This window comes from Halichoeres trimaculatus, unplaced genomic scaffold (assembly GCF_033239565.1).
Source record: "Halichoeres trimaculatus isolate MK-OKI-2021-1 unplaced genomic scaffold, fHalTri1.1 fHalTri1_scaffold_10, whole genome shotgun sequence".
Taxonomy (NCBI): Eukaryota; Metazoa; Chordata; class Actinopteri; order Labriformes; family Labridae; genus Halichoeres; species Halichoeres trimaculatus.
Window position 1 is genome coordinate 31457447 of NW_027437187.1, and position 21528 is coordinate 31478974.

A 21528-nucleotide genomic window follows, 5' to 3' on the forward strand; every position below is an offset into this window, starting at 1 on the left:
CAGCGAGGACGGTGTTGGACAACAGTAAGCGAGCAGATCTTGGGCTGTCACTCTGCCAGTTTTAATTATCTCTGCTGGTGATGTCTGTGATTCTCTGGACCCGCGTGTGAATGTAAAGCAGATGGTTTAAAATCCTCCAAATGAGCATTTCACTACAGAGAGTGAAGCTCTCCACCATCTTTAATCCTCATCCTCCAATAAAATCAAAGGATCATAGCAGATGGGCCAAATACTTTAAAATAAAACAGCAAGTTGTGAGCAACTACTCCAAAAAAATCTTTTCTCTAACATTTTTACTTGATTTTAATCAATATGTGCTCTCCTGAGTTCCCATATGTTTACAGAGCTGGTGACTCACAACAGTGAACATATTCCTGTACCAACAGTGTGAAACTCACTGCTCACATCAAATGTAAATTAATCACTTTTCCCAAGTCCCACAAATTGAGACAATGGATTTAAGGCCATTGCTCTCCAAAGTGCAGCAGTCTCCTTTCTGAAAGCATGATTTTCATCCAACTGCTGAATGAAGGCTATCACCTTACCTCTGCCCACTGACGTAAAAAAAACAAAGGTATAAGCCTTAGACACCAAAATGAGGATTTTGGTGGAAAATTAAAACATGAAATTCATCATAGAAAAAGGAAACGAGATCTGGGTGCAGAAGCACTGCGGAGTATAAAGGTTTGTCAACTGACGTGGGGGAGTTAACCACCAAAAAAAAAAAGAAACGCATTTTTAAACTAAATACTAACACTTATACGGATGGTAAACGGCTCCCATGTTCGTGAAATAGCAGTGAGTGGACAGAAAAGATCAGCAAATGGACAGATATTAGGTAGGTGGTCAGACATTTTAAGCGGAGAAATCCAGTGTGTACCCAGAGAGCAATTTAAAAACACAACTGTCACTCGATGCTCAAGACTCATTATCCGTGGACACTTACCGGACTGTGACAGAGACGTAAACATGTGTCAATAAATCAGAAACCCTCCCAGACCAAAAAGAGCACACAGACTGCTGAGTCTGAAGTCTAGTTCCCACAGGCTTGGCTGTTCACACATGAAGCGTTTTCTGCTGCGCTCTGACGCGCCGATCAGACATCGACTCAGCTGGGCAGTGATCGTACGTATCCGTCTGCACGCTTGCGGCGTGCGCAGCTCGCGGAACAAATACAGAGAAGCGGAGTGGGGCGCTCCAGAGCGTGGCGCAGACTGTGTGAACAGTTACATCAGTTAACCTCGGCGCCGATCCGAAACTGCTGTGCACGGTGCTTCCGTTCTGCGCGCGGGGCGTCCCGCGTGAACCCTGCGTGAGACCCGATTCATAATAAAAGAACCAGAAAACTACATCCAGGGTTAATTATTCACCCCAGACGTTGCTGGTGTTTCAGTGTAAAGTGTGACCATGCTAACTGGTGACTCTTGGCCGTTAATCACTGATACTGTGGCTGAGAGTCACCAGTTAGCATGGTCGCTATTAACTCCAAAACACCAGTTACCCTGTGAGGGTCAAAACTTGATAGACGCTGCCGCTGTTGTATAGTATCCTTTCTGAAAAACTGATCACAGAACAACCGTACATTTTTATGCTGATAACAGGTAGAATTTAGAGTTTAAAAAATGCTAACTGAATGAATGGATCTAAACACTGCTTCTGTGGTCAAGATGCGTGCGCATCTTCATGATGACGTAGTCTGATAATCCCTCTATAAAATCACCATATTTCACAAGCTCTGAGAAACTTGTGGTTTCTTTTTTTAACTTTGTAAAAGTAGACTTTTTTTAAAGTTTTTATGAGTAAAAACTGTGGACAAAATGCATTTCTTTATCTTTTGAACTGAAAAAAAAAATCCATTAAAGGGAGAAAAAAAAACACAAAGTGCATACTGTTTGCAACCAAATCAAATTAATGTTAGTCATACAATCATACACTTGGTCTCAGAATTATTAATGTTTCGGTGTTAGATGGACATTATTGAAAAATTTAGCCTATGTTTCAGCATTTTAGTACCATGTCCCTCATTGTCCCGCAAACACACTCCTTGTCCCACATCTGTAAGCACCCGGTCACACTAATCATAAAATAAGCAGATATTTTCAAAATCACTACAGTTCTTTGCACAATTTTCTGTCAAATAGGCTAGGGATGATTTTTAGAGCCATCAACTCTTCTCTTACCTGTTTCCCAGGTGTCCGTGGGGCTACTCCACGGTCGGGCCTCTCACATCATCTGGCCCCCCAATCGTTGGCAGCAAATCAAACCGTGTCTCCCCCCAAACCGAGGACCTCTGGACACTCAGGAGGAAGATGGATAAAAACCAGAGGGAGAAGACGACGCTACAAACACACCCTCAGAGACACATTTGTTTGTGTTAATAAAACTGAAATGTGATGTTTCTGGGATGACGGCCATGTTCAGTGTTTTGGGAATTCACTCAAACTGCTCTGATATGTCTTTTAAAAATGTCATAACTGATTGAAAATAGATACAGTCTGATTGTACTGGTCCATTATTCTTAATTGAAGAAGCCAGGAAGTCAGCCAGAGTCCAGTCATCACCAGGACCATACAGAACTCAGTCAAAGCAAAAACAACCAAAAAATAAAGCCAAAACTGTTTGTTGAATTATCATTTTTGCTGTGATAGTTTTCTGATTTGTTGTGATTTATTTTTCATATAAAGTCATGTTAGCTTTGGACTGTTGGTTAAATAAAACAAGAGACTTGACAATATGTGTATGACTTGTGAAACTTTCTTTCTGTACCCAGAACCTGGTGGTAAGGGTTAGGCATTGACAGGTTAGGGTAAGTTAACAGAAGCTCAGGGTACAGCATCATTAGGTTAGAGTTACCTACTGGAAAGATGAGGTTAGTTACTGATAGTGATGGGTACCGAATTCACATAAAATCAAAAGGTACTGTGTTAAGGTACTTAAATATATCCTTGTGACTGTGAGAGACTGGAAGAGTAGGTGATTTTCCATGCTGGACATGAATGCAGCATTGCAAGGTTACATACTGAAGAATAAATATGTTAAATTGAAAGAAAATAACATTTTTATCTTAAACTAATATATATTTTTTACCACATTAAAACAATAAAGTACCAAAAATTGGTACTGTTGAGTACAGATACCGATTGCCAGGTACCGGGCATCGGTACCATGTCGTTTCAAATGTGAAAGGTACTCATCCCTAATTACTGACAAGTTAGGGAATGGTATTGACAGGTTAGGGTTAGGTAACAGAAGGATAAGATAAGGCACTGGAAGGTCGGGGTTAGGCTCTGGAGGGTTAGGACTAGGTATTGGAAGGATAGGACTAAGCACTGGAAGGTTAGAGTTGGGTATAGGACGGTTAGAGTATGGCATCAACAGGTTAGGATTAGGCATTAAAAAGTCGAGTGTGGCTTGTGGGGCAGCTTTGGCCTCTAACTGGACTTACATTGCCCCTGGGGGCTTTATTGCAATTCAGGGGACTAAAGGAGTTACACAGGATTCCCTCAAGTAGGGACACTGGTTGAGTTAGGATCTTTTTTTTTTTTTTCTTTCTTTAGGGTGGGCGGTTTTAAGGTGAAACGCAAGAGTATTGTTGTGTTTCAGCCTTGCATTTACACAAAAACGTATTAGCCAAATTAAAATGCAAATTTCTGAAAACAGCTTCCAGAGTTGCTGCCTCCATTGCCGGGTAAACAGCAAGTCAGAGTTTTTAGTGGAAACACTGACATCACACTCTGCTTTGTGCAAGCGCAATGGTACCGTTGTTTCGATTGTCTGCTGCTGAATCTGCTGACTGTCTTTCAACAAAATGTGCTTCTATTGCACCACTTCTGCTCTTAGCATTCGCCAATACACCACATGATCAGCCCAACTGGTGTCTACCAAAAGCGGCTTCTGGACAAGACAGTTATAGCGCCAACTACAGGCCTGGCATGCTTACTACAACGTTTTCAGTCCCTCAGCGTTTCTGTGTAAACGGGTTATTTTCTCTGCATTTTAGGCTTTCCAGATAAAACGTTGCAAACAAGGCCTTAAACAGTGTTTCTGTCACTACCCCATATCCCCCATGTGACCCCCTGCATTGGGCTAGCCATTAACCCATTTATACCAATTTTTTTTTTCCAGAAATGTAAACCACATAGTTTTATCAGTTGAGTCCCTCTGAATCATGTGATGTATTTATTTTTTCCATTTTGAACTTTGTTTTAAGGGAAAAATTATTTTTTATAACTGGTAGTCACACAGCTTGTTACTAGGTCAACAAAAAATTGTATATTAATAATAAAAATTATAATTCTAATACATTTATAAAAAATAATAATTAAATAATAATTTTAAAAAAAATTGTGGTGTGGGGGGCAGTAGGTGTGGGCATTGGCTATGGTAAGTCATGCGTGTCAAAAAATTGCACCTTATAAGTAAGTTATGAGCAATCTTGTAGGCAGTGTTTTCCTTTGGTTAGCAACTAGCTATGTGCCCACTGGCAACTTTTGTTGTCACACACAGAAATAAGGCCTTGAACAAAAAAAGATATTTATCCCAGGTACAATTTTTCGGGGGTGGTTACTCTAGAGACTTGAAATATCATATAATTCTAAATATGTTTGGGGGAAAAATCAAAAGAAATTTATGAAAATTGGCTCTTTCCAGAACAATTTGCATCCAACATGTCTTCCTCTGGAAGGGGCAGGAAGGAGATGATGAATAGTTGGAAACTATTTTCTATTAACTAAAATCTTTAAGTTGTTTACTAGCATATGAGTGGAAAAAATTGCATTAGTATCACTGAGATTTTTTATTGTGAGTAGAAAATGACAGTGGTACACTTCGGCAACAATTGTTGCTGGTGGGGCAAAATGGGTTAAATAATACACCCACTTGAGGGCGCCACTCAACATCAAAAGTGACACCAAAATGATGATGGGAGAGCTGCTGATTATGTTTCTGTTGACAAGGAGATGAAATAGGGGACCTTGTTTCCTTCAGAAATTTCTGAATTACTCCTCCTCAGCTCAGATTCTCATACTCCTTCATCATCTTTTGCAAACCCTGCCCAAGCACTCCCAATTCCCCCAATTATTTCCCATTCTCCTGATGGGGTGAAACTGTCTGTTATTATCTGAAATTTCTGTTATTACTGTGTTTTTGTTTGTTTGGCCGCTGTTGTCACCCCGAGCTGAGTGCTGCTGATTGTTCACTCAGATCACATAAATATTCCCTCTTTATTTTCTTCAAAATGAGCTTCCCACCTCCCGCATCATCCAGGTGATCTGAAGTCTTAATTAGCGAGAAACCACACAGACAGTACAGCTGACTCCTGCCCGCCTCTCAAACAGCTGAACAGCTCCGTCTTCAAGAGGAGCGTGGCTCATTTGCATAAATCAAATTGAAGGAGCACTCGTGGTAAATTCATTCAAATGGAGCTCTCTGATGTAGCGGTTGATTCGTCAATGCTAACAGCTGTGTCATGGCTTAATGGGACCCCGAAGGCACAAGTGGGGCTAAATGCAGGTGTACTCAACCCTCAGTAGAGTGCTTGGAGCTGCATTATTCATTCACTCAAGTGAGATGTGCATTTCTGTGCCAATTGAGACTGACATTTGAGGTTTGTCTTTGATCTTCTGCACTCAGCATTTTAAGGAAAAGTCCCACTGATGTATTTTTCAGTCTGATCAACTTTTTGCTCAACAAACCCTCAGATTGTACATTGTTCTACTAATTCCATACTCGACGGTCTATCTTTGCCATCTCACTTGATATCTAGTACGACTTCAGTCAGTATTACAGTCAATCTGTTTCATAACAGGAGCTTTGAGAGCAGTCGGTGCTGAAGCCTCACACTTTGACCCACATTTCTGCACACAGTTAAACGACCCTGATCTTATCTCAGCAGGTCAAAACACTGTGGAGGAAATCATCATAAACTCCATTGTGGTCCATAACGTGTTAACCGCAGCCTGTAGAGGAATATAACTGCCTCAGCTTGGATTGAGTGATATTGTGCTTGTGTTTGCACATCTTATGGTACTTTACATCCCGCATTTACCTTATTTGCAAAGAGCTGGAAAGACAGGCTGTCTCTAAGCTTCTGTTCTGTTGCTGTGCCAACACATGCCGCCGGCTGCTGCTGCTAGGATACCAGCGTCACTGTGGTGAGATACGGCCTCGTTTGGATGAACAGTAAAACCATGGAGGGAGGGGAACCACGCGAGCCACCATTGTTTCATATTGTTACATATTTTTAGTCTGAGGAAACAGTTTTCTCAAGAGCTGAAGAAAGTAAAAATGCTGTGCTGATGATTTCAGCTCTGGTCAGACTCACAGGTCGTATAACACATGGACATAGACTTATGTGTGCAAAACTTTAATGCTTAATAATTTCAAAAACTATAAAAAAAAAAAATGCCTAAAATTTTGCAAAACTTATAATCTTAAAATGATCTACCAACTAAAGTAGAAATGAGCTGTTGTAACTCAAATCATTTTTAGGCTGTAAACTTCTTAATTTTTAGTGCCAAGTTAGTCTTTTTTTAATTGGTGTTAATGTGGTTTCTGGTACTTCTGGAGCCAGCCTCTAGTGGACACTTGATGAACTGCAGTTTTCAGCCCCTTCTGCATCAGTTTAATTTCTTGACTCTGTTTGGTCAGACTTTATTAAATTTGTCTCATACTTCCACCAGTAGGTGGCGAAAGTTGACCAGCCTTGTGTGAAAATAATTTTCATTTCAACAATAATAAAAGCTCGCTGAGTCTTTCAGTTTTGTTGCAGCAAAGTAGCGTGAGAATCAAAATGAAGTGACAACAAAGTATTTTCTTGTTTTATTTATTTATTTATTTATTTATTTATTTATTTTTGTCTGTTTTTTTTTTTGTTGATTGTTATAAAGATGTCAAGAATAGATTGTAACTGTGACGTAATATTTTGCTGACTCAGCAGTTCCAGACGATTAGGACAAATATTGGAAGACTGCTTAATTCTCACAGGTTGATTTTTATGGCATGGTTAGACACTAAAAAGGCAAATGCACATGCCTGATCAAATCCACAAATCTGTGACATTTGGAACCAGCTCTCAAACCCAACAGCACAGCAAAGTGCTGAATTTCTAAAGAGAACATAAGGTCAAAACGTCATTAGTGTTGGGTTGATCTACAAGATGGTAGAGTTGAATCCCTCTGAGGAGGTCTAACTTTAGTTCTGGTTCTTCTGCTGGTTTCTCAACAAAACCCTGTTTCCACAAAGCTGTTCAGTTTGGTCTGTCTTGGTACAGCATGCATTTTATGGTGTTATCACAGACTAATCCTCGGACAGATCCCCAAATAACCAAGACAAGCTCTCCCACTTTTTGGGACCCTTCTGTTGAGGTGCCAAATTAAACCGATCCAATCCCAGAAGGTGGAGCTACAACACTGCAGACAGTTGCTTGGTGGAAAGAATTGTCACTTCCTGTGCCACAGTGGCTGCATTTCTCCTCAAGGCATACAGTCTTCTTTGAAACAAAGCTTCATTGCCCTTTGCTAAAAATGCCCCTTTTCCACCAAGCAGTCTGGTTTAGATCAGTATGGTTTCGCAAGGGTTGGTTTGTTTAATACTGGTCCAGTTTACATTTCCACAGCCAACCATGCCCCCTCGTGGTAGGTGGCGTGTAAGCTGGATGCTGACAACCGCATCTGTAACATAATAGCATGCCATAGCAGCACGACACAGTGTACCCCTTGAACCGCTTGGTGAAAACGGGGCTAAAGAGCCACATGCCAATCACACAGAAGGCAAATAGCTGCATGTCTTCTATCGTTGCTCTTTGTTTACTGTGTTGTTGTTTTTTCTTTTTCCTTGGATTTATTACTGGGGTAAGCTGTATTGCACTGCTATGGTGTCACAATACTGCTCAACTAATGCGGCAGTCGGCATCTGGCTTACACACCGCCTACCACAAGGGGGCAAACAGGATCAGGCTTCACTGATCCATCTAAACTGTTCTGATCTAAGTCGGACCGTCAGTCTACAGGGGTCAAGCTGAAGGGTACCTTGTAAAACCTGAACTATGCCTTTAAGTCTATAAATGCAAATCTACACTGCTCGTTGCACTGTGTGATGGATTAGACTTTCTTACAGAGTCTTTTATTTCATCTGTTACATAATTTTAACATAAAACTGTATCAGAGTCTCATGTACAAAGATAATGGGAACATATTTTATCACAGCTCCAAGGAGAATCTGTCTCATTCTGCCTGTATTACTGAAATCTACATCCCACTGTTGATCGTCTCTCTTAGAGCTGAGTTAAACTGACAGCCTTCATGGCCTGAAGATACTCTGAAAGCTTCGTCAGTGATCCGTCATTGAGATTCATTGGGGGAATGAACCAAACCATTCCTGTGCATGTTAAATTTATCCCCATATCACTGTCATGTGGTTATGCATATTACAACAGTTTGCACTGTGACTACCCTGCACCGGCTTTTCCTGGACTCCTAATGTAATCTGGGAGCCGTCCATAAACCTGCATGGCTCATTTGACTGTTTGATTGCTCCTCTCTCGCGGCGATCTTGACCAGTTTGAAATGCAATTATGCTAATCGGAGCAGCGTGCGGGGTCAGCGCTGCGCTTTGGGCCTTCACTTTCCCTGTGAATGTCTGAGCCCTCCAGCCCTGTGAGTGAAGGCGTTTCATCCGGCCCTGTTATAGATATTAAACAGCACTTGGCTGATAAGTGTTAGAAAGCTCTGGAAATTGACCTTCGCCCGCTGAGCGGCAGAGCCCTGCAGAGAAACCGCAGCAACTTGATGCTCGTCTGACTCTGAATCAACCTGCTGATGTCAGAGCCTGAAAAACTCAACCCAGAAAACCAGTCCAGAGGCAGAAAACAATAATCATTCCAATTACTTCAGATATATGCTCTCTATTATCCCCTACAGAATTTTCCTTCACTTCACTTCACTTGAAGACTCCAGATCACACACACTTTCCTATGAATTCCCCACAGAGACACCGGTAAATTGGATTCTAGCTCTCGTAATTATAAGATATCAGTCTTTAATATTTCTTTTATGAATAAAAGAGACATTCTTTAAGAATATTGCTCGTATATGGTGGCCAGCAGTCCAAGAAAAAGAATCATTCAATGAAATGTGCTGCAAATTAGGACATTAAACACATTCATAATCCAAGGCAAAAGTTCAAAACTCAACTCAAACTTTATTTGTAGAGCACATAAAAATAAAAAAAAAAATTGACTGGTTGATCTCAGTGTCCTGGCAGGAATATGGTGATAGAAAAGCTCAGTCAGGAGCTTGGGGGGGTTAATGAGTTATTAAGCTTACAAAGTGACAATATTTCAAGGTTAATTGAAAGTTGTACCAAAAAAAAAAAAAAAAGTTGTAGTCTCTCGCTACACAGTACAGCGCACGCACTGGGACTGAGTCACATGACTGTAAGCACGTAAGCGCTGCAGCCATAGGCTAAACCTGTGGCTGCCTACCTGTCAACTGAGCGGTCCTAGTGCCTGTAGTGTACAGCTGGCCATGCAGGCAGGCAGCCAGACACACAATGCATGGTGCACAGACAGAAAAAATATATGCATCTTGTCTTTACCTATGTGGCCGAGACGCGCCTCATTTGGCTCAAATACGGGACAGTTTGCAACCCTAGTTAACCAGGATTCACTAACGTTACACATTACCAACATGTCTCAGAGCACCGGGCTGTCAGTAGCGCTACATTTAGACGGCTACCAAACTACTGTACAAACTGACAGTTTGCTAGTTGTCATGTGAGCGGACGGATACGTTGTAGCACCGGGCTTCTATCAGCATTACATATAGCTAGCCACTGACGTACCGTACAAACTTACAATTGTTTGTTGACAAGTCTCAAACAACAGCGCTGCCTAACTGTACTGATCAGTACCTTACCTTGTTGTGTCCCTGGTAAAAACTTGTTCCAAAACAAACACACGCCTGGTTAAAAGTTACATCTTTACGACACTGTGTGTGAGACGCCATGCCAAAAGGGGGCGACAGCCCAATTAAAACAGATCCTCCTCATGACATCTTTAAGTTCAATTCAATTTAGTTTATTTGATAGGGAGGGACAATGTACATTCATACACACTTATAAAAAAAATAAAATGTAAATGTACCCAAATCTAGCTGCCAAGCTAATTTCCATTGGTAGTCCCCCCAGCTAAAATATAAAACAAACAGGTTAAATAAAATAAAATAAAATACAAGTATAATATTTAAAGGAGTCTGTTCTTCTTGTTTTGTTTCTTTTTAAGGAAAAGAAAGAACAGAGAAACATTATCATAATAAAACATTTTACAATACATTAAAATCACATTTAAAGTGCCAGGTCTCGTGGATAATTGAGCAGTGAAAAAAATTCAAGAAAGGAGAGAGAGAGGAATTAAAAAAAAAAAAAAAAGAGGGAGGTGGATGGAGATAGAATGGGGCTGCAGCAATGCAAGTCGAGGTCATATGTATTGATATGTATGTATATGTATTGAAGTTGTCAGTACTTACAGATACTGTTGAGAAAAATAGCATCTAACATTAAAGATACGTCTGTAATGTATCACTGTCTGAAAATGAGCATGATTGGATTTTAATGCACCAAAAGAAAAAATAAAAACAAGTTCAGTACAAAAACAGTAAAGAAATGTAATGTACTACTTTGTCCACAGGGGGCATCAAAATCAACACAAACTAAGCAGTCCTCATAGATCAAGACATTGGGACCGAATGAATAAGACCATAATATTACAAGATTTAAGACGTTTTATGAAATCGGGAAAGTTCTAAGGCAAACTTGAACACAAGAGTCTTTCTGTTAGAAGAAGAGAGGTATAAATGATCATGATGGAAGTTGTCATATTAGTAAAATTATGTTGTAATTCTACAGGAATAAAGTTGTGATAAAACAAGAATGAAGTTGGAATTTTTGTCGGCAGGGGTTAGACAGTATTTACAAAATTTTAAAAAAAAAGTATTTACAAAATAAAAATCACAATACCACCTGCACTGAAATTAGCAAAGTGGAGATGCCTATGTATATACTTTAAGTACAGGTTTTTACCATAAAAAAGCCCGATACCATAGCACAACATTAATTCAAGTATCAGGACTAAAAAATTAGATAGGCAAAAACCGGAGCATTACAAACGATCTTACTATCTTGGTTTTTGAACTTTAAGTTGGTTCTTTTTCTCGTAACAATACAGTTTTTTTTTTTCCTTGTGGCTTTATTCTAGTAAATATACATTTTCTCTTATGGCTTAATTTTTTTAAACTTCTGACTTTTATTGACAACCACTTTTAGTACAAACACACTCTTGTATTTCCTTGGAAAGTTAGGGCCTGACATTTTATTCTACATGGTGCTATTAAAAAAGAGACGTAAGAAGTTTGTTTCCTCACTGATCATAATTTGAGAAAACAAACTGAGCAACTGTTTTAGTTCAAGTGACAACAAGCTGCCAATCTGTTTTGCAAATGTGGAAGTATTCAATTCTCGGTGACCCGTTAGCAAAAACGGCTTTACCGCACAAACTGCTGAGTCTGTTCTCGATTGATGAGCCTCTTCTCTGGGACTCCAAAGTTCAGTGTCACAGCGAGTTTAATCGCTAGGAGTGGATTTTCTCACTCCACTTTCCCGTTTCTAAAGAGATTACGCCAGGATTTCTCTGTTTATTACGTTTCTATGTCATTACCCTCCTAATGGTAACAATAATTGCTTACCGCTTAAGAAAACCTTTAAAACAAAAGCAACTTCACAAACCATCAGCTACCATCCAGTGAGGATTTTCTAATTAAAGCCCATTAAAAGACAAAATTACCAAAACCTCCACAGACAGATTAAAACAATATATTATCACAAGTTTTCTGCAGTTTTAAAGTTTGATCGCTTTAGTTATTCAAGTTACTTCGACTAAACTCTTCCAGCTTTTTAAATACCCTCTCTTCGAGACATCTCAAAGAGTCTGACTCGAAGTTTTTCGGAAGGTAAAGTTTAATCTGCTTCTGCAAGAGCTGTGTATCCTGCACAGGCTTTGGTCAAAGATTGTTCATTTTCCTCAGAGTCCTTTTTTAACAGACTGAGAAGAAGAGTAGATATGCTTGATTTGACTGAGTCTGTATGACAAACACAAAGTGTGACTGAGAGAAATGTGATTGCTTTATGTCATTTTGGTCCTTGTTTACCCATCTCTAAATATATTTGTTATTGAATGAGGTAGACACAGTGTCTACCTTTGATGTCTCAGATCTCTGAAATACAAGTTATACACATCTTGACACATCTTGAGTTCCCTCACACTTGACTTCGAACCAATCATAATCAAGGGATGATCCAAGTCACAGAAAAACAGAAACATCCTCCTGCACGGGTAGACTAACCTGTCAGCAACCTGTTGTACAATCTCAGTCAATATGGATCATCAAGAAAGTCGTAAAAACCTCCATCACTTGATCCTAACTATGATAGGGCTAGGACGATATGCTGTTCCACTGATTCAATTCTATTATGATTTTTGGGCTGCCAATTTGACGTAAATTGCAATTCTTCAATATTTACAATTTTTGAATTTTTAGTTTGCTTTTTTAACACCAGACCACACTGTAAACCCAGATAAGTTAAGTTTACTTGAAAAATACTTGTAAACTGGTTACCTTAAAAAAACTAAGACATGAAATATGAAACTTAAGTTAATTTAATTCAACATGTTTATCAGTAACAATTATTATGGAAATTTATTCTATATCCTGAATGTCTTTCATCAGATAAACCTGATGCTTATTTGTTAGAAATTAAAATATTTAGTAATGTTAAAAAAAATGTTGCATATCACTGTAAAACATAATAAGTTGCCCTTACTCAAAACTGAAAGATATGATGATATCAATAAATTTGTCTTTTGAATTAAGTAAATGTAGTAATAAAAATTGAAGCAGATCTGAACATCTAAATTAAATAATATTGTAAAGTACGGCTGGGTCTCATCTGCACAGCAGTCCTTCCTCACTCATGGTTACAGACGCCGTCACAACAAAAATCAGCTCTAATTTCATAACTTCAGTAACTGTGAGTGAGGAGGGAAGGCAGTAGATATGAGACCCTGCTGTACATTGAAATATTGTTCTTCAGGGGCGCAGGTTGTCTGCGCCCCACGGCACTGACAGGTGGTCTGTTCTCCATGGCACAGGGTCTTGTACCTATTGATTTTTTGCAGTGTGCCTGATGGTTAATATATTTATGAATCAAATTTTTTGGACTATCATGCTATTTAGGCCAATTTTGAAAATGTAAAAACATGTAGCTATTTATTTTTGACATAGCCAGTCCACACTATGTAGAGCATAGACAGCTGGTCCATGCTGTGAAGCACAGACAAACAGTCTGTGTCATGTGGGGCACAGACAACCTGTGCCACTGCACGTCTAGAAGTACAGCAGGGTCTCATGTCCACTGCATCCCCTCCTCACTCAAGGTTACAAAACACAGTCACAGTCACACAAACTAATGATTTTAAGTTGTGCTTACTTAATCACCAACAAAAGTTAAAGCTACTCAGAAATCATCAGTTTGAACACTAAAAACTCAGACATTTTCCCATAGAATGCACATCACGTGAGTCAAAGAGAAACATTTTACCCTCTGCTGGACAAAAGTGGTAACTTTTTTCAAATCCAGTTTATAAACAAAGACTAAAATGAAGAATTTGAATTTGAAAAAAACAACAACTGCACAGGAAAATATTTCATGTCCAGTTGTCACAGTAGACTTGTCCCGGGCCTGCAGGGGGCACTGAGATGAGGAATAGATTTACATTTGTAACCCATCTGAATGGGTCTTTGCTGTTCATTCATACTAGTCTACTGATGTAAGAAACTTGTGTGCTTCAAGGCAGCAGTCCCCACCTTTTTTTGCGCTACGGACCGGTTTAATGTTAGACAATATTTTCACGGGTTGGCTCTTCTTCTGTCTCCTCACTGGCTCTTTTACCCTGCCTAAAGAAACTTTCCAAAGATGTTTGTTTTTTGTCCATTCCGCTGGCTTGGAGGGTTTGACGTCAAGAATGAGTCCTAGATGAATGTGACAGAGAGAATCCAGTCATTTTTTAAAAATATAATATTGTTCAGAATCATATAGTAAAACAAACTGAAATAATGTAAGTTGAGTATTGACTTAAGAAAGTTTGGGTTCCCACTTGATCTCATTCTCAAAGCTGGGGTCAGAGGTGATTTTGAAATGGACAAATGGCGTGATTTTGCACATATGAGTTAAGGAGAAAGTTCAGAAATCTCCGTCCACAGCACTTCCACACGATGGCACAGCAACAGAGTGTTTTAGAGAGATTAAAGGGCTGCATTGTCTCGCCGTGAGCTTCCGGCAGTTTCTAAGCTGCTATACATGCTGCTGTGATACGTTTCATCCACTGAACTCCTCACACAGAAGCATGGCTGATTCTTTTTGGCACATTATGCTTCGTCAATGGAAAAGAAATATTGGCTCAGAGAGATAACCGCTGATGAGCTTTTTCGTGAATAATTTAAAAGTTATGCTGAAAAATAAAATGTTTAAAAAAGTTCCATGATAAAGTTTCCTCTTTTCATTCTCCGGCTGTGACAGAAATTAGAGTTCATTATCTGCGGATGTCACCGTCTGCTTAGATAAAGCCAATGAAAGAGAAAGAAATTGTTCTTTATTGGACTTTAAAGCCTGGAGTAATAACATTAAAGTGGCGGCATTAGCAGCCATGTTGGATTAAGGTTCACAGATTTATATCAGCACACACTCGCCTGGAATAAATCGTTTCTGATTACATAATGTCTTCAAAACTTGTAGGGCTTAATGTGATATCGCAGGAGATAATGAAACACATTCCTCACCTTCATAATGAAATATTTTACAGCTGGCTCATAAATGTGTGCATGTCTGTGGCTTCCTTCCTGAACGTTACACCGGATATTTACAGGTTGCTTCTCCCGTTCCACCTCGCTGCATCCACACAAGCAGAAACTTCAGAAAACGTACTAAAACGTTTGCTTTACCTGGCAGTCCCCTCTTCGATTTTTCTCCCAGACTCTGTTTACTCCGTTTTCCCTGGACCTCAAAACCTCCTGAGGACCCGGTCAGCCCTGCAGAGATCTGAGATTCATGAAGAGAGATTTCACCGAAGGCCGAGGGAGCTGCTTAGAGATGCAGGTCAGTGACTCTTGAACCAACTCGTCCCACGGGAGGCGTTCCTCATTCTCATTATGGATTCTGATATCTACTATCACACACACAAAAACACACACACACACACACACACACACACACACACACACACACACACACACACACACACACACACACACACACACACACACACACACACACACACACACACACACACACACACTAAGAGGAGGTGTTTGTGTGTGTTTAGCCTGAGGCCTCTCAGCTGAGCCCTTCAGAGGATGAAGAGACATAAGAGCAGGAGGTCGTGGAGGAAGCTCAGATGAAAGGGGAGTTTGATGAGCAGCAGCTCTTTGTAAGATTAATGATCCCAGAGACTCAATCTGATCAGGAGATGAGACCAGCAGATCTGTCCTCATCTGAGAAAGAATCCTTTTTGACTCTTTGTAATAAGATTACTCATATTTTATTCAGCTGTTTTGAATTTAGAAACTGTAGTATTTCCCAAAGAGCAGGCTTTCGTGTCTGCAGGAAAAACAATCTGCATGGAGAGCAAAAGCAGGAGGAACACTCTGGCTTTAAGGTAATCTGAGGAACGTTTCATCCTCACTATAATCAGAAATCTTAAAGTTGCAGGGTGTAGAAGTTGGCGGCATTTCGCCAAACAGAAACGGTGGAAATGAGATATACTGTTTTCTTTTTTAACTTCAGCTATGATAAATATAGCTATAATGCTAACGTTATGACATGACTGATTCACAACAGTTTCACTGTTTCATTTAGCAGATACGTAATTTGGCTGCAGGCGCTGCCATTAAGTGCAAGATTTTTTTGTTATTGTTTTTGTTTTTCCCTTATAGAATAATGTGTTCATGACTAACTACAACTCGAAAAGCACTCAGAGAGCACAGACCTTCACCAAGCATATTGTGATTGTCACCAACACTTTAGTCTTACTTTAATGTTATACTCCCTTTCAGCAGACTGTCTGTTACAATTTGGTGTTAGTTACAGGTTTGTACGATAATTTGTTACCTAAGTGTTGAAAATTATGATGACCCAGTATATATTTCACATTCCAGATCTTAGTTTCCAGAATATTGCCAGGATCTGGACCGTACTTTAACATCTGTCAGAAATTATGGTGACCTTGTCTTGTATAGTTTTGCAAAGTAATCCGACCATTTATGGTGGAGTTATATACACATATGGTGAAAACGGCCCTATTTCACAATGATAAAGAATTCTTTAAAGGAGTCCTGGATCCAGACGGTGATCTGAAACATCTCCAAAATGTAATCAGTTCTTTCTTATCCCATTTTGAACATTTCCTGAAAATTTCATATCCATATTTCAGATCCGTTGCTTACTTTTTGAGCTATGTTGTTCACAGACAAACAGATGAACTCTCCTAAAAACAGAACCTCCTTGGTGGAGATAATTAATCGCTGCAACAATATAGATGAATAGATGAGTCTTGAGACATCTCTTAAAGTAGAAAGAGACTCTGTGGATCGTATGGCGTTAGGTAAATCATTCCACCATTAGGGCACAACAGAGGAGAAGAGTCTGGCTAGTGATTTGGAGCCACGCTGGGCTGGGGGCACCAAGCATCTTTCACAAGCAAAGTGTAGTGGGCGAGAAGGAGTGTAGACCTGGAAGAGGGACGCCAGGTAGGAAGGAGCTGTTCTTGCCAATGTTTTGTAAGCCAGAAGGAGAGCTTTGAATTTGTTCGGAGCTGCCACTGGAAGCCAGTGAAGAGAGATTAACAGTGGGGTGACATGTTCTGTTTTGAGCTGGTTAAAGACCAGATGTGCTGCTGCATTCTGGGTAATCTGTAGAGGCTTAAATGGACACACATTGAGTCGATTGCTTAAACTCACAAGGGCCTGTTGTGGCAGGTGGGTTGTAAAACTAAATATAAGATGCCAAATTACCGGTAAGTAAAAAAAATATAAGTTAAGTGACGGATATCAAAAGGTGACACCCCTACAAAGCTAAAAAGAAAATAATTTACTAACTATCACAACTTTTCTATTTCTGTCGGGATAATTAAGCTCTTTTAACTTCTGTTGTGTTGTGGCATTTTCTTTTGTTTTGTGGCTTTTACATTTTTGTTGTTGTTGCTTCTGTAAATTATCTGGCACCTACTGGAGATAATGATGGTTAAAAAATACAGTCTTCAAACTGAGTCAAATATGAAGGGGGGTTATAAAACAGACTGAGACCTCACTGTGATCTACAAAAGCGGACTTGACCAAGTATGTCAGGAGCATGAATACGTGATACTTATATCTCCCACCAGGTGTCAGGCTAAAGACAGATTCAGATCTTTAATCAGTCAACTTTTAGGTCAGCATGCCTCAGGTGAAAGCTCCAAACTGTCAGTGAGACTCTTGTGATTTAAAAGAGTTGATGCAGAGTGAATGTTTGACTCCACCATAAGAAGCTGTCTTCATTTCCACCTGCAGCTCATCTGCGTGTTAGCCGTCCTGAGGGAAACACAAACATGATATGAAACGTGTCAGCTTGCAGCACTCTGCACATTTGTTAATTACCCTGTAAGACCTTCCACAAATTGCCTGTTGTTGCCACCAGTGCTGCAGATAGCACAGGTCAGAGCGGTGCTCCCTGAGCGGGGGAAGGCAGTGTGGGTTGTTGGTGGAAGGGTGAGGTGGGGGGGTTCGTTGTAATACACAGCATCTGAACACTTTTGCTGCTTATCAGCCAGCCCATGCCATGGCTCTCTCTGCAGGACTTTAAGCAGACGAATAGAGTTTTTTAATTGGTTCTGCGGGAGCCTGGGCAGGAGAGACATGCCGGCTCCGTTTAGAGGAGCAGCCTGTCGGGGACTCGGCGTGTTGATACTGCTGACACCCAGCTGAGAGGTTCAGGCTGTCAATAGCTGGGTGCTTTAAGCTGCCACAGGTTTGATTTGGAGGTCAGAGTAATAAAGGAGGAAGCTGTCATGCAGCTACAGGCAGGAGGGGATGTTTTATTAACTGGGGATTAAGATAACGTTTCATGTATGCTGTATTGAATATTTCTATTACCAGAAAGTGGTGAGAGAGATGCAGCGACTGCTGGTACTTCCTGCCTGGGTCTCTTATACAAAAATATATGTGGCACATAAAAAGCTTTAATTAAAAAGCCTTTATTTAGATTTGCTGAGAGAACATTCGTGTTTTCAGTCAGTAATCAATTGTATCAAGAAATGTGAGCACATTTACATTTCAGTATCCATACAGTTCCTTATGGTCTGTTACTTCATAAACACAGACTTGGTCATAGTATCATCATCAAAAATATATATTCCCAGCATCGATGTCATCACCGGGAAATGTTTACTTCAGATGTGGGCTTTGAGCTTCCCTAGTTACAGCTCCAGGGTACCCACCTGTCAGTCAGGTGAGATTTCCCCCTTATTGGGTGAACTCGTTAACTTAATATCTTATACACTGCTGGAAAAAAAAACGTACCGTGTGTCGATAGAGAAACCAGGCTCTCAGTATGTTTTTTGACAGCTTTAAAGGTAGAGTCTGCAGGATTTTCCTAAAAAATGAAATGTCAACTTTCACAGGAATAATTCTGCTCAATCATTTCCTATGGGCTTCCATACATGTGTGTCAATGTCTGTATCTGCCTCAACCCCCTTCTCTGCCTGTATGTTGATGTTTTGGTTACGTCAGCCAATCACAATGTGCCCAGTGCACAAGTGACTTTATGTGCTGATGATAGAGAAGCTACAACAGTTGACATAGCATGAAGAAAGAAAGACACACCCAAATAGAAACAAAACAGCAAACAGATAAAGCTTTTTCTTTAACGAAGATGTAGTTTGGCTCGACCTTCGCTTGGAGAGCAGCACGGGATGAAGAGCGACGTGAGTTAGCTTTCTGCTAACCAGGTATTTGTCAAATATCCATAATTACCTTGCTAACATGCTAAGTCAGGCACACGTCCGACCCACATGGAAGCGCGATGCTACAGGTGGTTGCTGGGCAAGGGAATGTGTTCATGTAGTCATGATCAGAGGAAGTGGGTGTGGGCTGCTGCTGGCACGGAGCCACAGAGGAGGAACTTAGTTTGAATGTTGGGTTTACCAACATGTAACGAAAATTCCTGCAGACCCTACCTTTAAGATCTGCTTTTTTTCATTTGGTGTCCAGTCTTACCTCTAGTGGAGACTCGAAGAACTGCAGTTTTTTGCACTTCCACATGGGCCCCATTTCTCAAAGCTAGAAGCTGCTGGATTGTAACCCACTGCTCCCCAAAGAGACAAATTTGGTCTCGTGGACACTCAAGGGACTGCAGTCTTGTTGCTGCAGGAAATGTGACGGAGCTGTACTGAAACACTGAAGGCAAACATGGACATGACATCACCCATATGTTTCTGATTCAGAGTTTTGAAGCCTATCACTGTTGGAAGTATAAAAGCCATATTGGAACGGCCGAACTCATCCTGGCGTCTTCTGAGGTGGTGTGAGGTAAGTAGGTTTACTTTTTAAGGATAACATCTTCTGCACTTCAGAGTTATAAATGATATTCACCCCATGTACAGTGTGTCCCTATCAACCTCTGGTCTTTTGCTGGGAAGTCCAGTTTTTTAAGTTGGTGTGTATATAACGTCCAGTACTTTCAGAGTCAGCCACTAGTGGACATTCTTGGAACTACAGCATTTGGCATTCCTGCTATCCCTAGTTCATGTAACTTATTTTTCTGCTGCCCCCTGTAGGGAGACCGTGGGTTGGGCAGAGAATTAAGGGAGTCCTAAAACATAAATCATCAGATGATTCAGACATATTGAATATTTTAATCTACTTTTTTTAATCGAAGATGATACTTGCAGTGGTTGATAGCAAGTGGGAGGATCTCAACCAAGGAGCTGAGCTGTCCAGGTCCCTCTGCGCAAAAATCTGTCTGTTACCTCACACAACCTCACTCCAAAAAAACAAGAACTATTCCTTTGAGATCTGGTCCTACCAGCATATAACTATTGTGTATAATATTGATGTATTCTGTCTGTGAAGCTGCCATTTTAGACTGCTGCAACATGAATACTGTAACAGAGAATTAAACAAACTTTTCAGAAAGTTTCCCAGTGGCCTCAGCCCTCAGGGGAGCCTTTAATTAAAAATGAAAGTAAAGATTTTCTTTGTGCAACAGACACATAAGAAGCCATCGACTGCAAGCCAACAGTGTGGAAAAATAACACACATTTATTCGGTCCAAATGAATCCTTCCATGAACGTGTGTATGTTCTGCTTCAGAGAAGACTTCTGTCAGACTGTCTTTAGTTTATTTTATTCACTTCAAACACTCACGGCCCTCCACTTTGAACCTCTCGGCTCACCATCAGCCTGAATCCTAAAAAGCCGCTGCATGACTCATGAATCCCGGACTCAGAAGAGGCAGAACAAAGTGAGATTCACGGGGCGCTGAAACCGACGAGTCCAGGGCAGAGACAACACATGAACCCTCCGAATCATCTCTAATCTCTCTGAGTCGCTCAGATCAACGAGCCCATGATTCTCCACCTTCACCGAGGCCTCTTACCTCTGAAGTCTGCTGATAGCTGTCAGATAAACCCGCTGAGATCTGGACTCTGGTCAGTACAGATCCTTTAAAAATAATAAGCAGGTGAGCATGGGAAAGTCCATATGTATAGAGTCCCACAATCTCAAACGTTTAGTTTATGATTGCAGGTTCAGGTGGAGAGTTTAACATGTTTGGTTTTAAAGGTGCAGTGTGTAGAAATTAGAATTTTAGTGACATGGAGCGTTCAGATTTTAGAATGATCCCATCTGTTGCTGAAACTTAACATTACTAAGTGACAGAAGCCTTTGCAGACCAAACGTGATCCTGAAGATGGCATCATTTATGATTTTACACAACTGGCTTTCAGCAATGTTTGTTAACATATGTGAGACTATACAATAAGTAATAAACAATGCAGTTTAGAATGAATAAACATTTCTACTGAAATGTTATCCAACGTTACCTGATGAGTACACAATAGCCAACTTCATCAACTTCATTGATGACTCCCAGCTTGGAAACTTCGGCCCACTGCCCATGTTTGAGATTTTACCATATCTATATCTATATCTATATCTATTTATATATATATATATATATATATATATATATATATATATATATATATATATATATATATATATATATATATATATATATATATATATATATATATATATATATATATATATATATATATATATATAATTATCTTTTTTTTCCCCCACTGCCAGCAGCCCAACTTTCTCATTCATTATTCATTCATTGTTGCCCTTCCTCTCCTGACCACAAATTAACGCTATGTTACAT

The 21528-nt window shown here is 40.1% G+C and overlaps 1 protein-coding gene across 1 annotated transcript in view; it reads left to right on the forward strand.

Moving 5' to 3' along the window:
• The window catches only part of immp2l (inner mitochondrial membrane peptidase subunit 2), a 166111-nt gene extending 163387 nt beyond the window's left edge, over positions 1–2724 (forward strand). Inside the window, exon 6 of the mRNA XM_074678152.1 lies at positions 2192–2724. Coding sequence (XP_074534253.1) covers positions 2192–2317 — 126 coding nt within the window. The 3' untranslated portion in view covers positions 2318–2724. The remainder of the gene's footprint in view (positions 1–2191) is intronic.
• The last annotated feature ends 18804 nt before the right edge of the window (positions 2725–21528 follow it).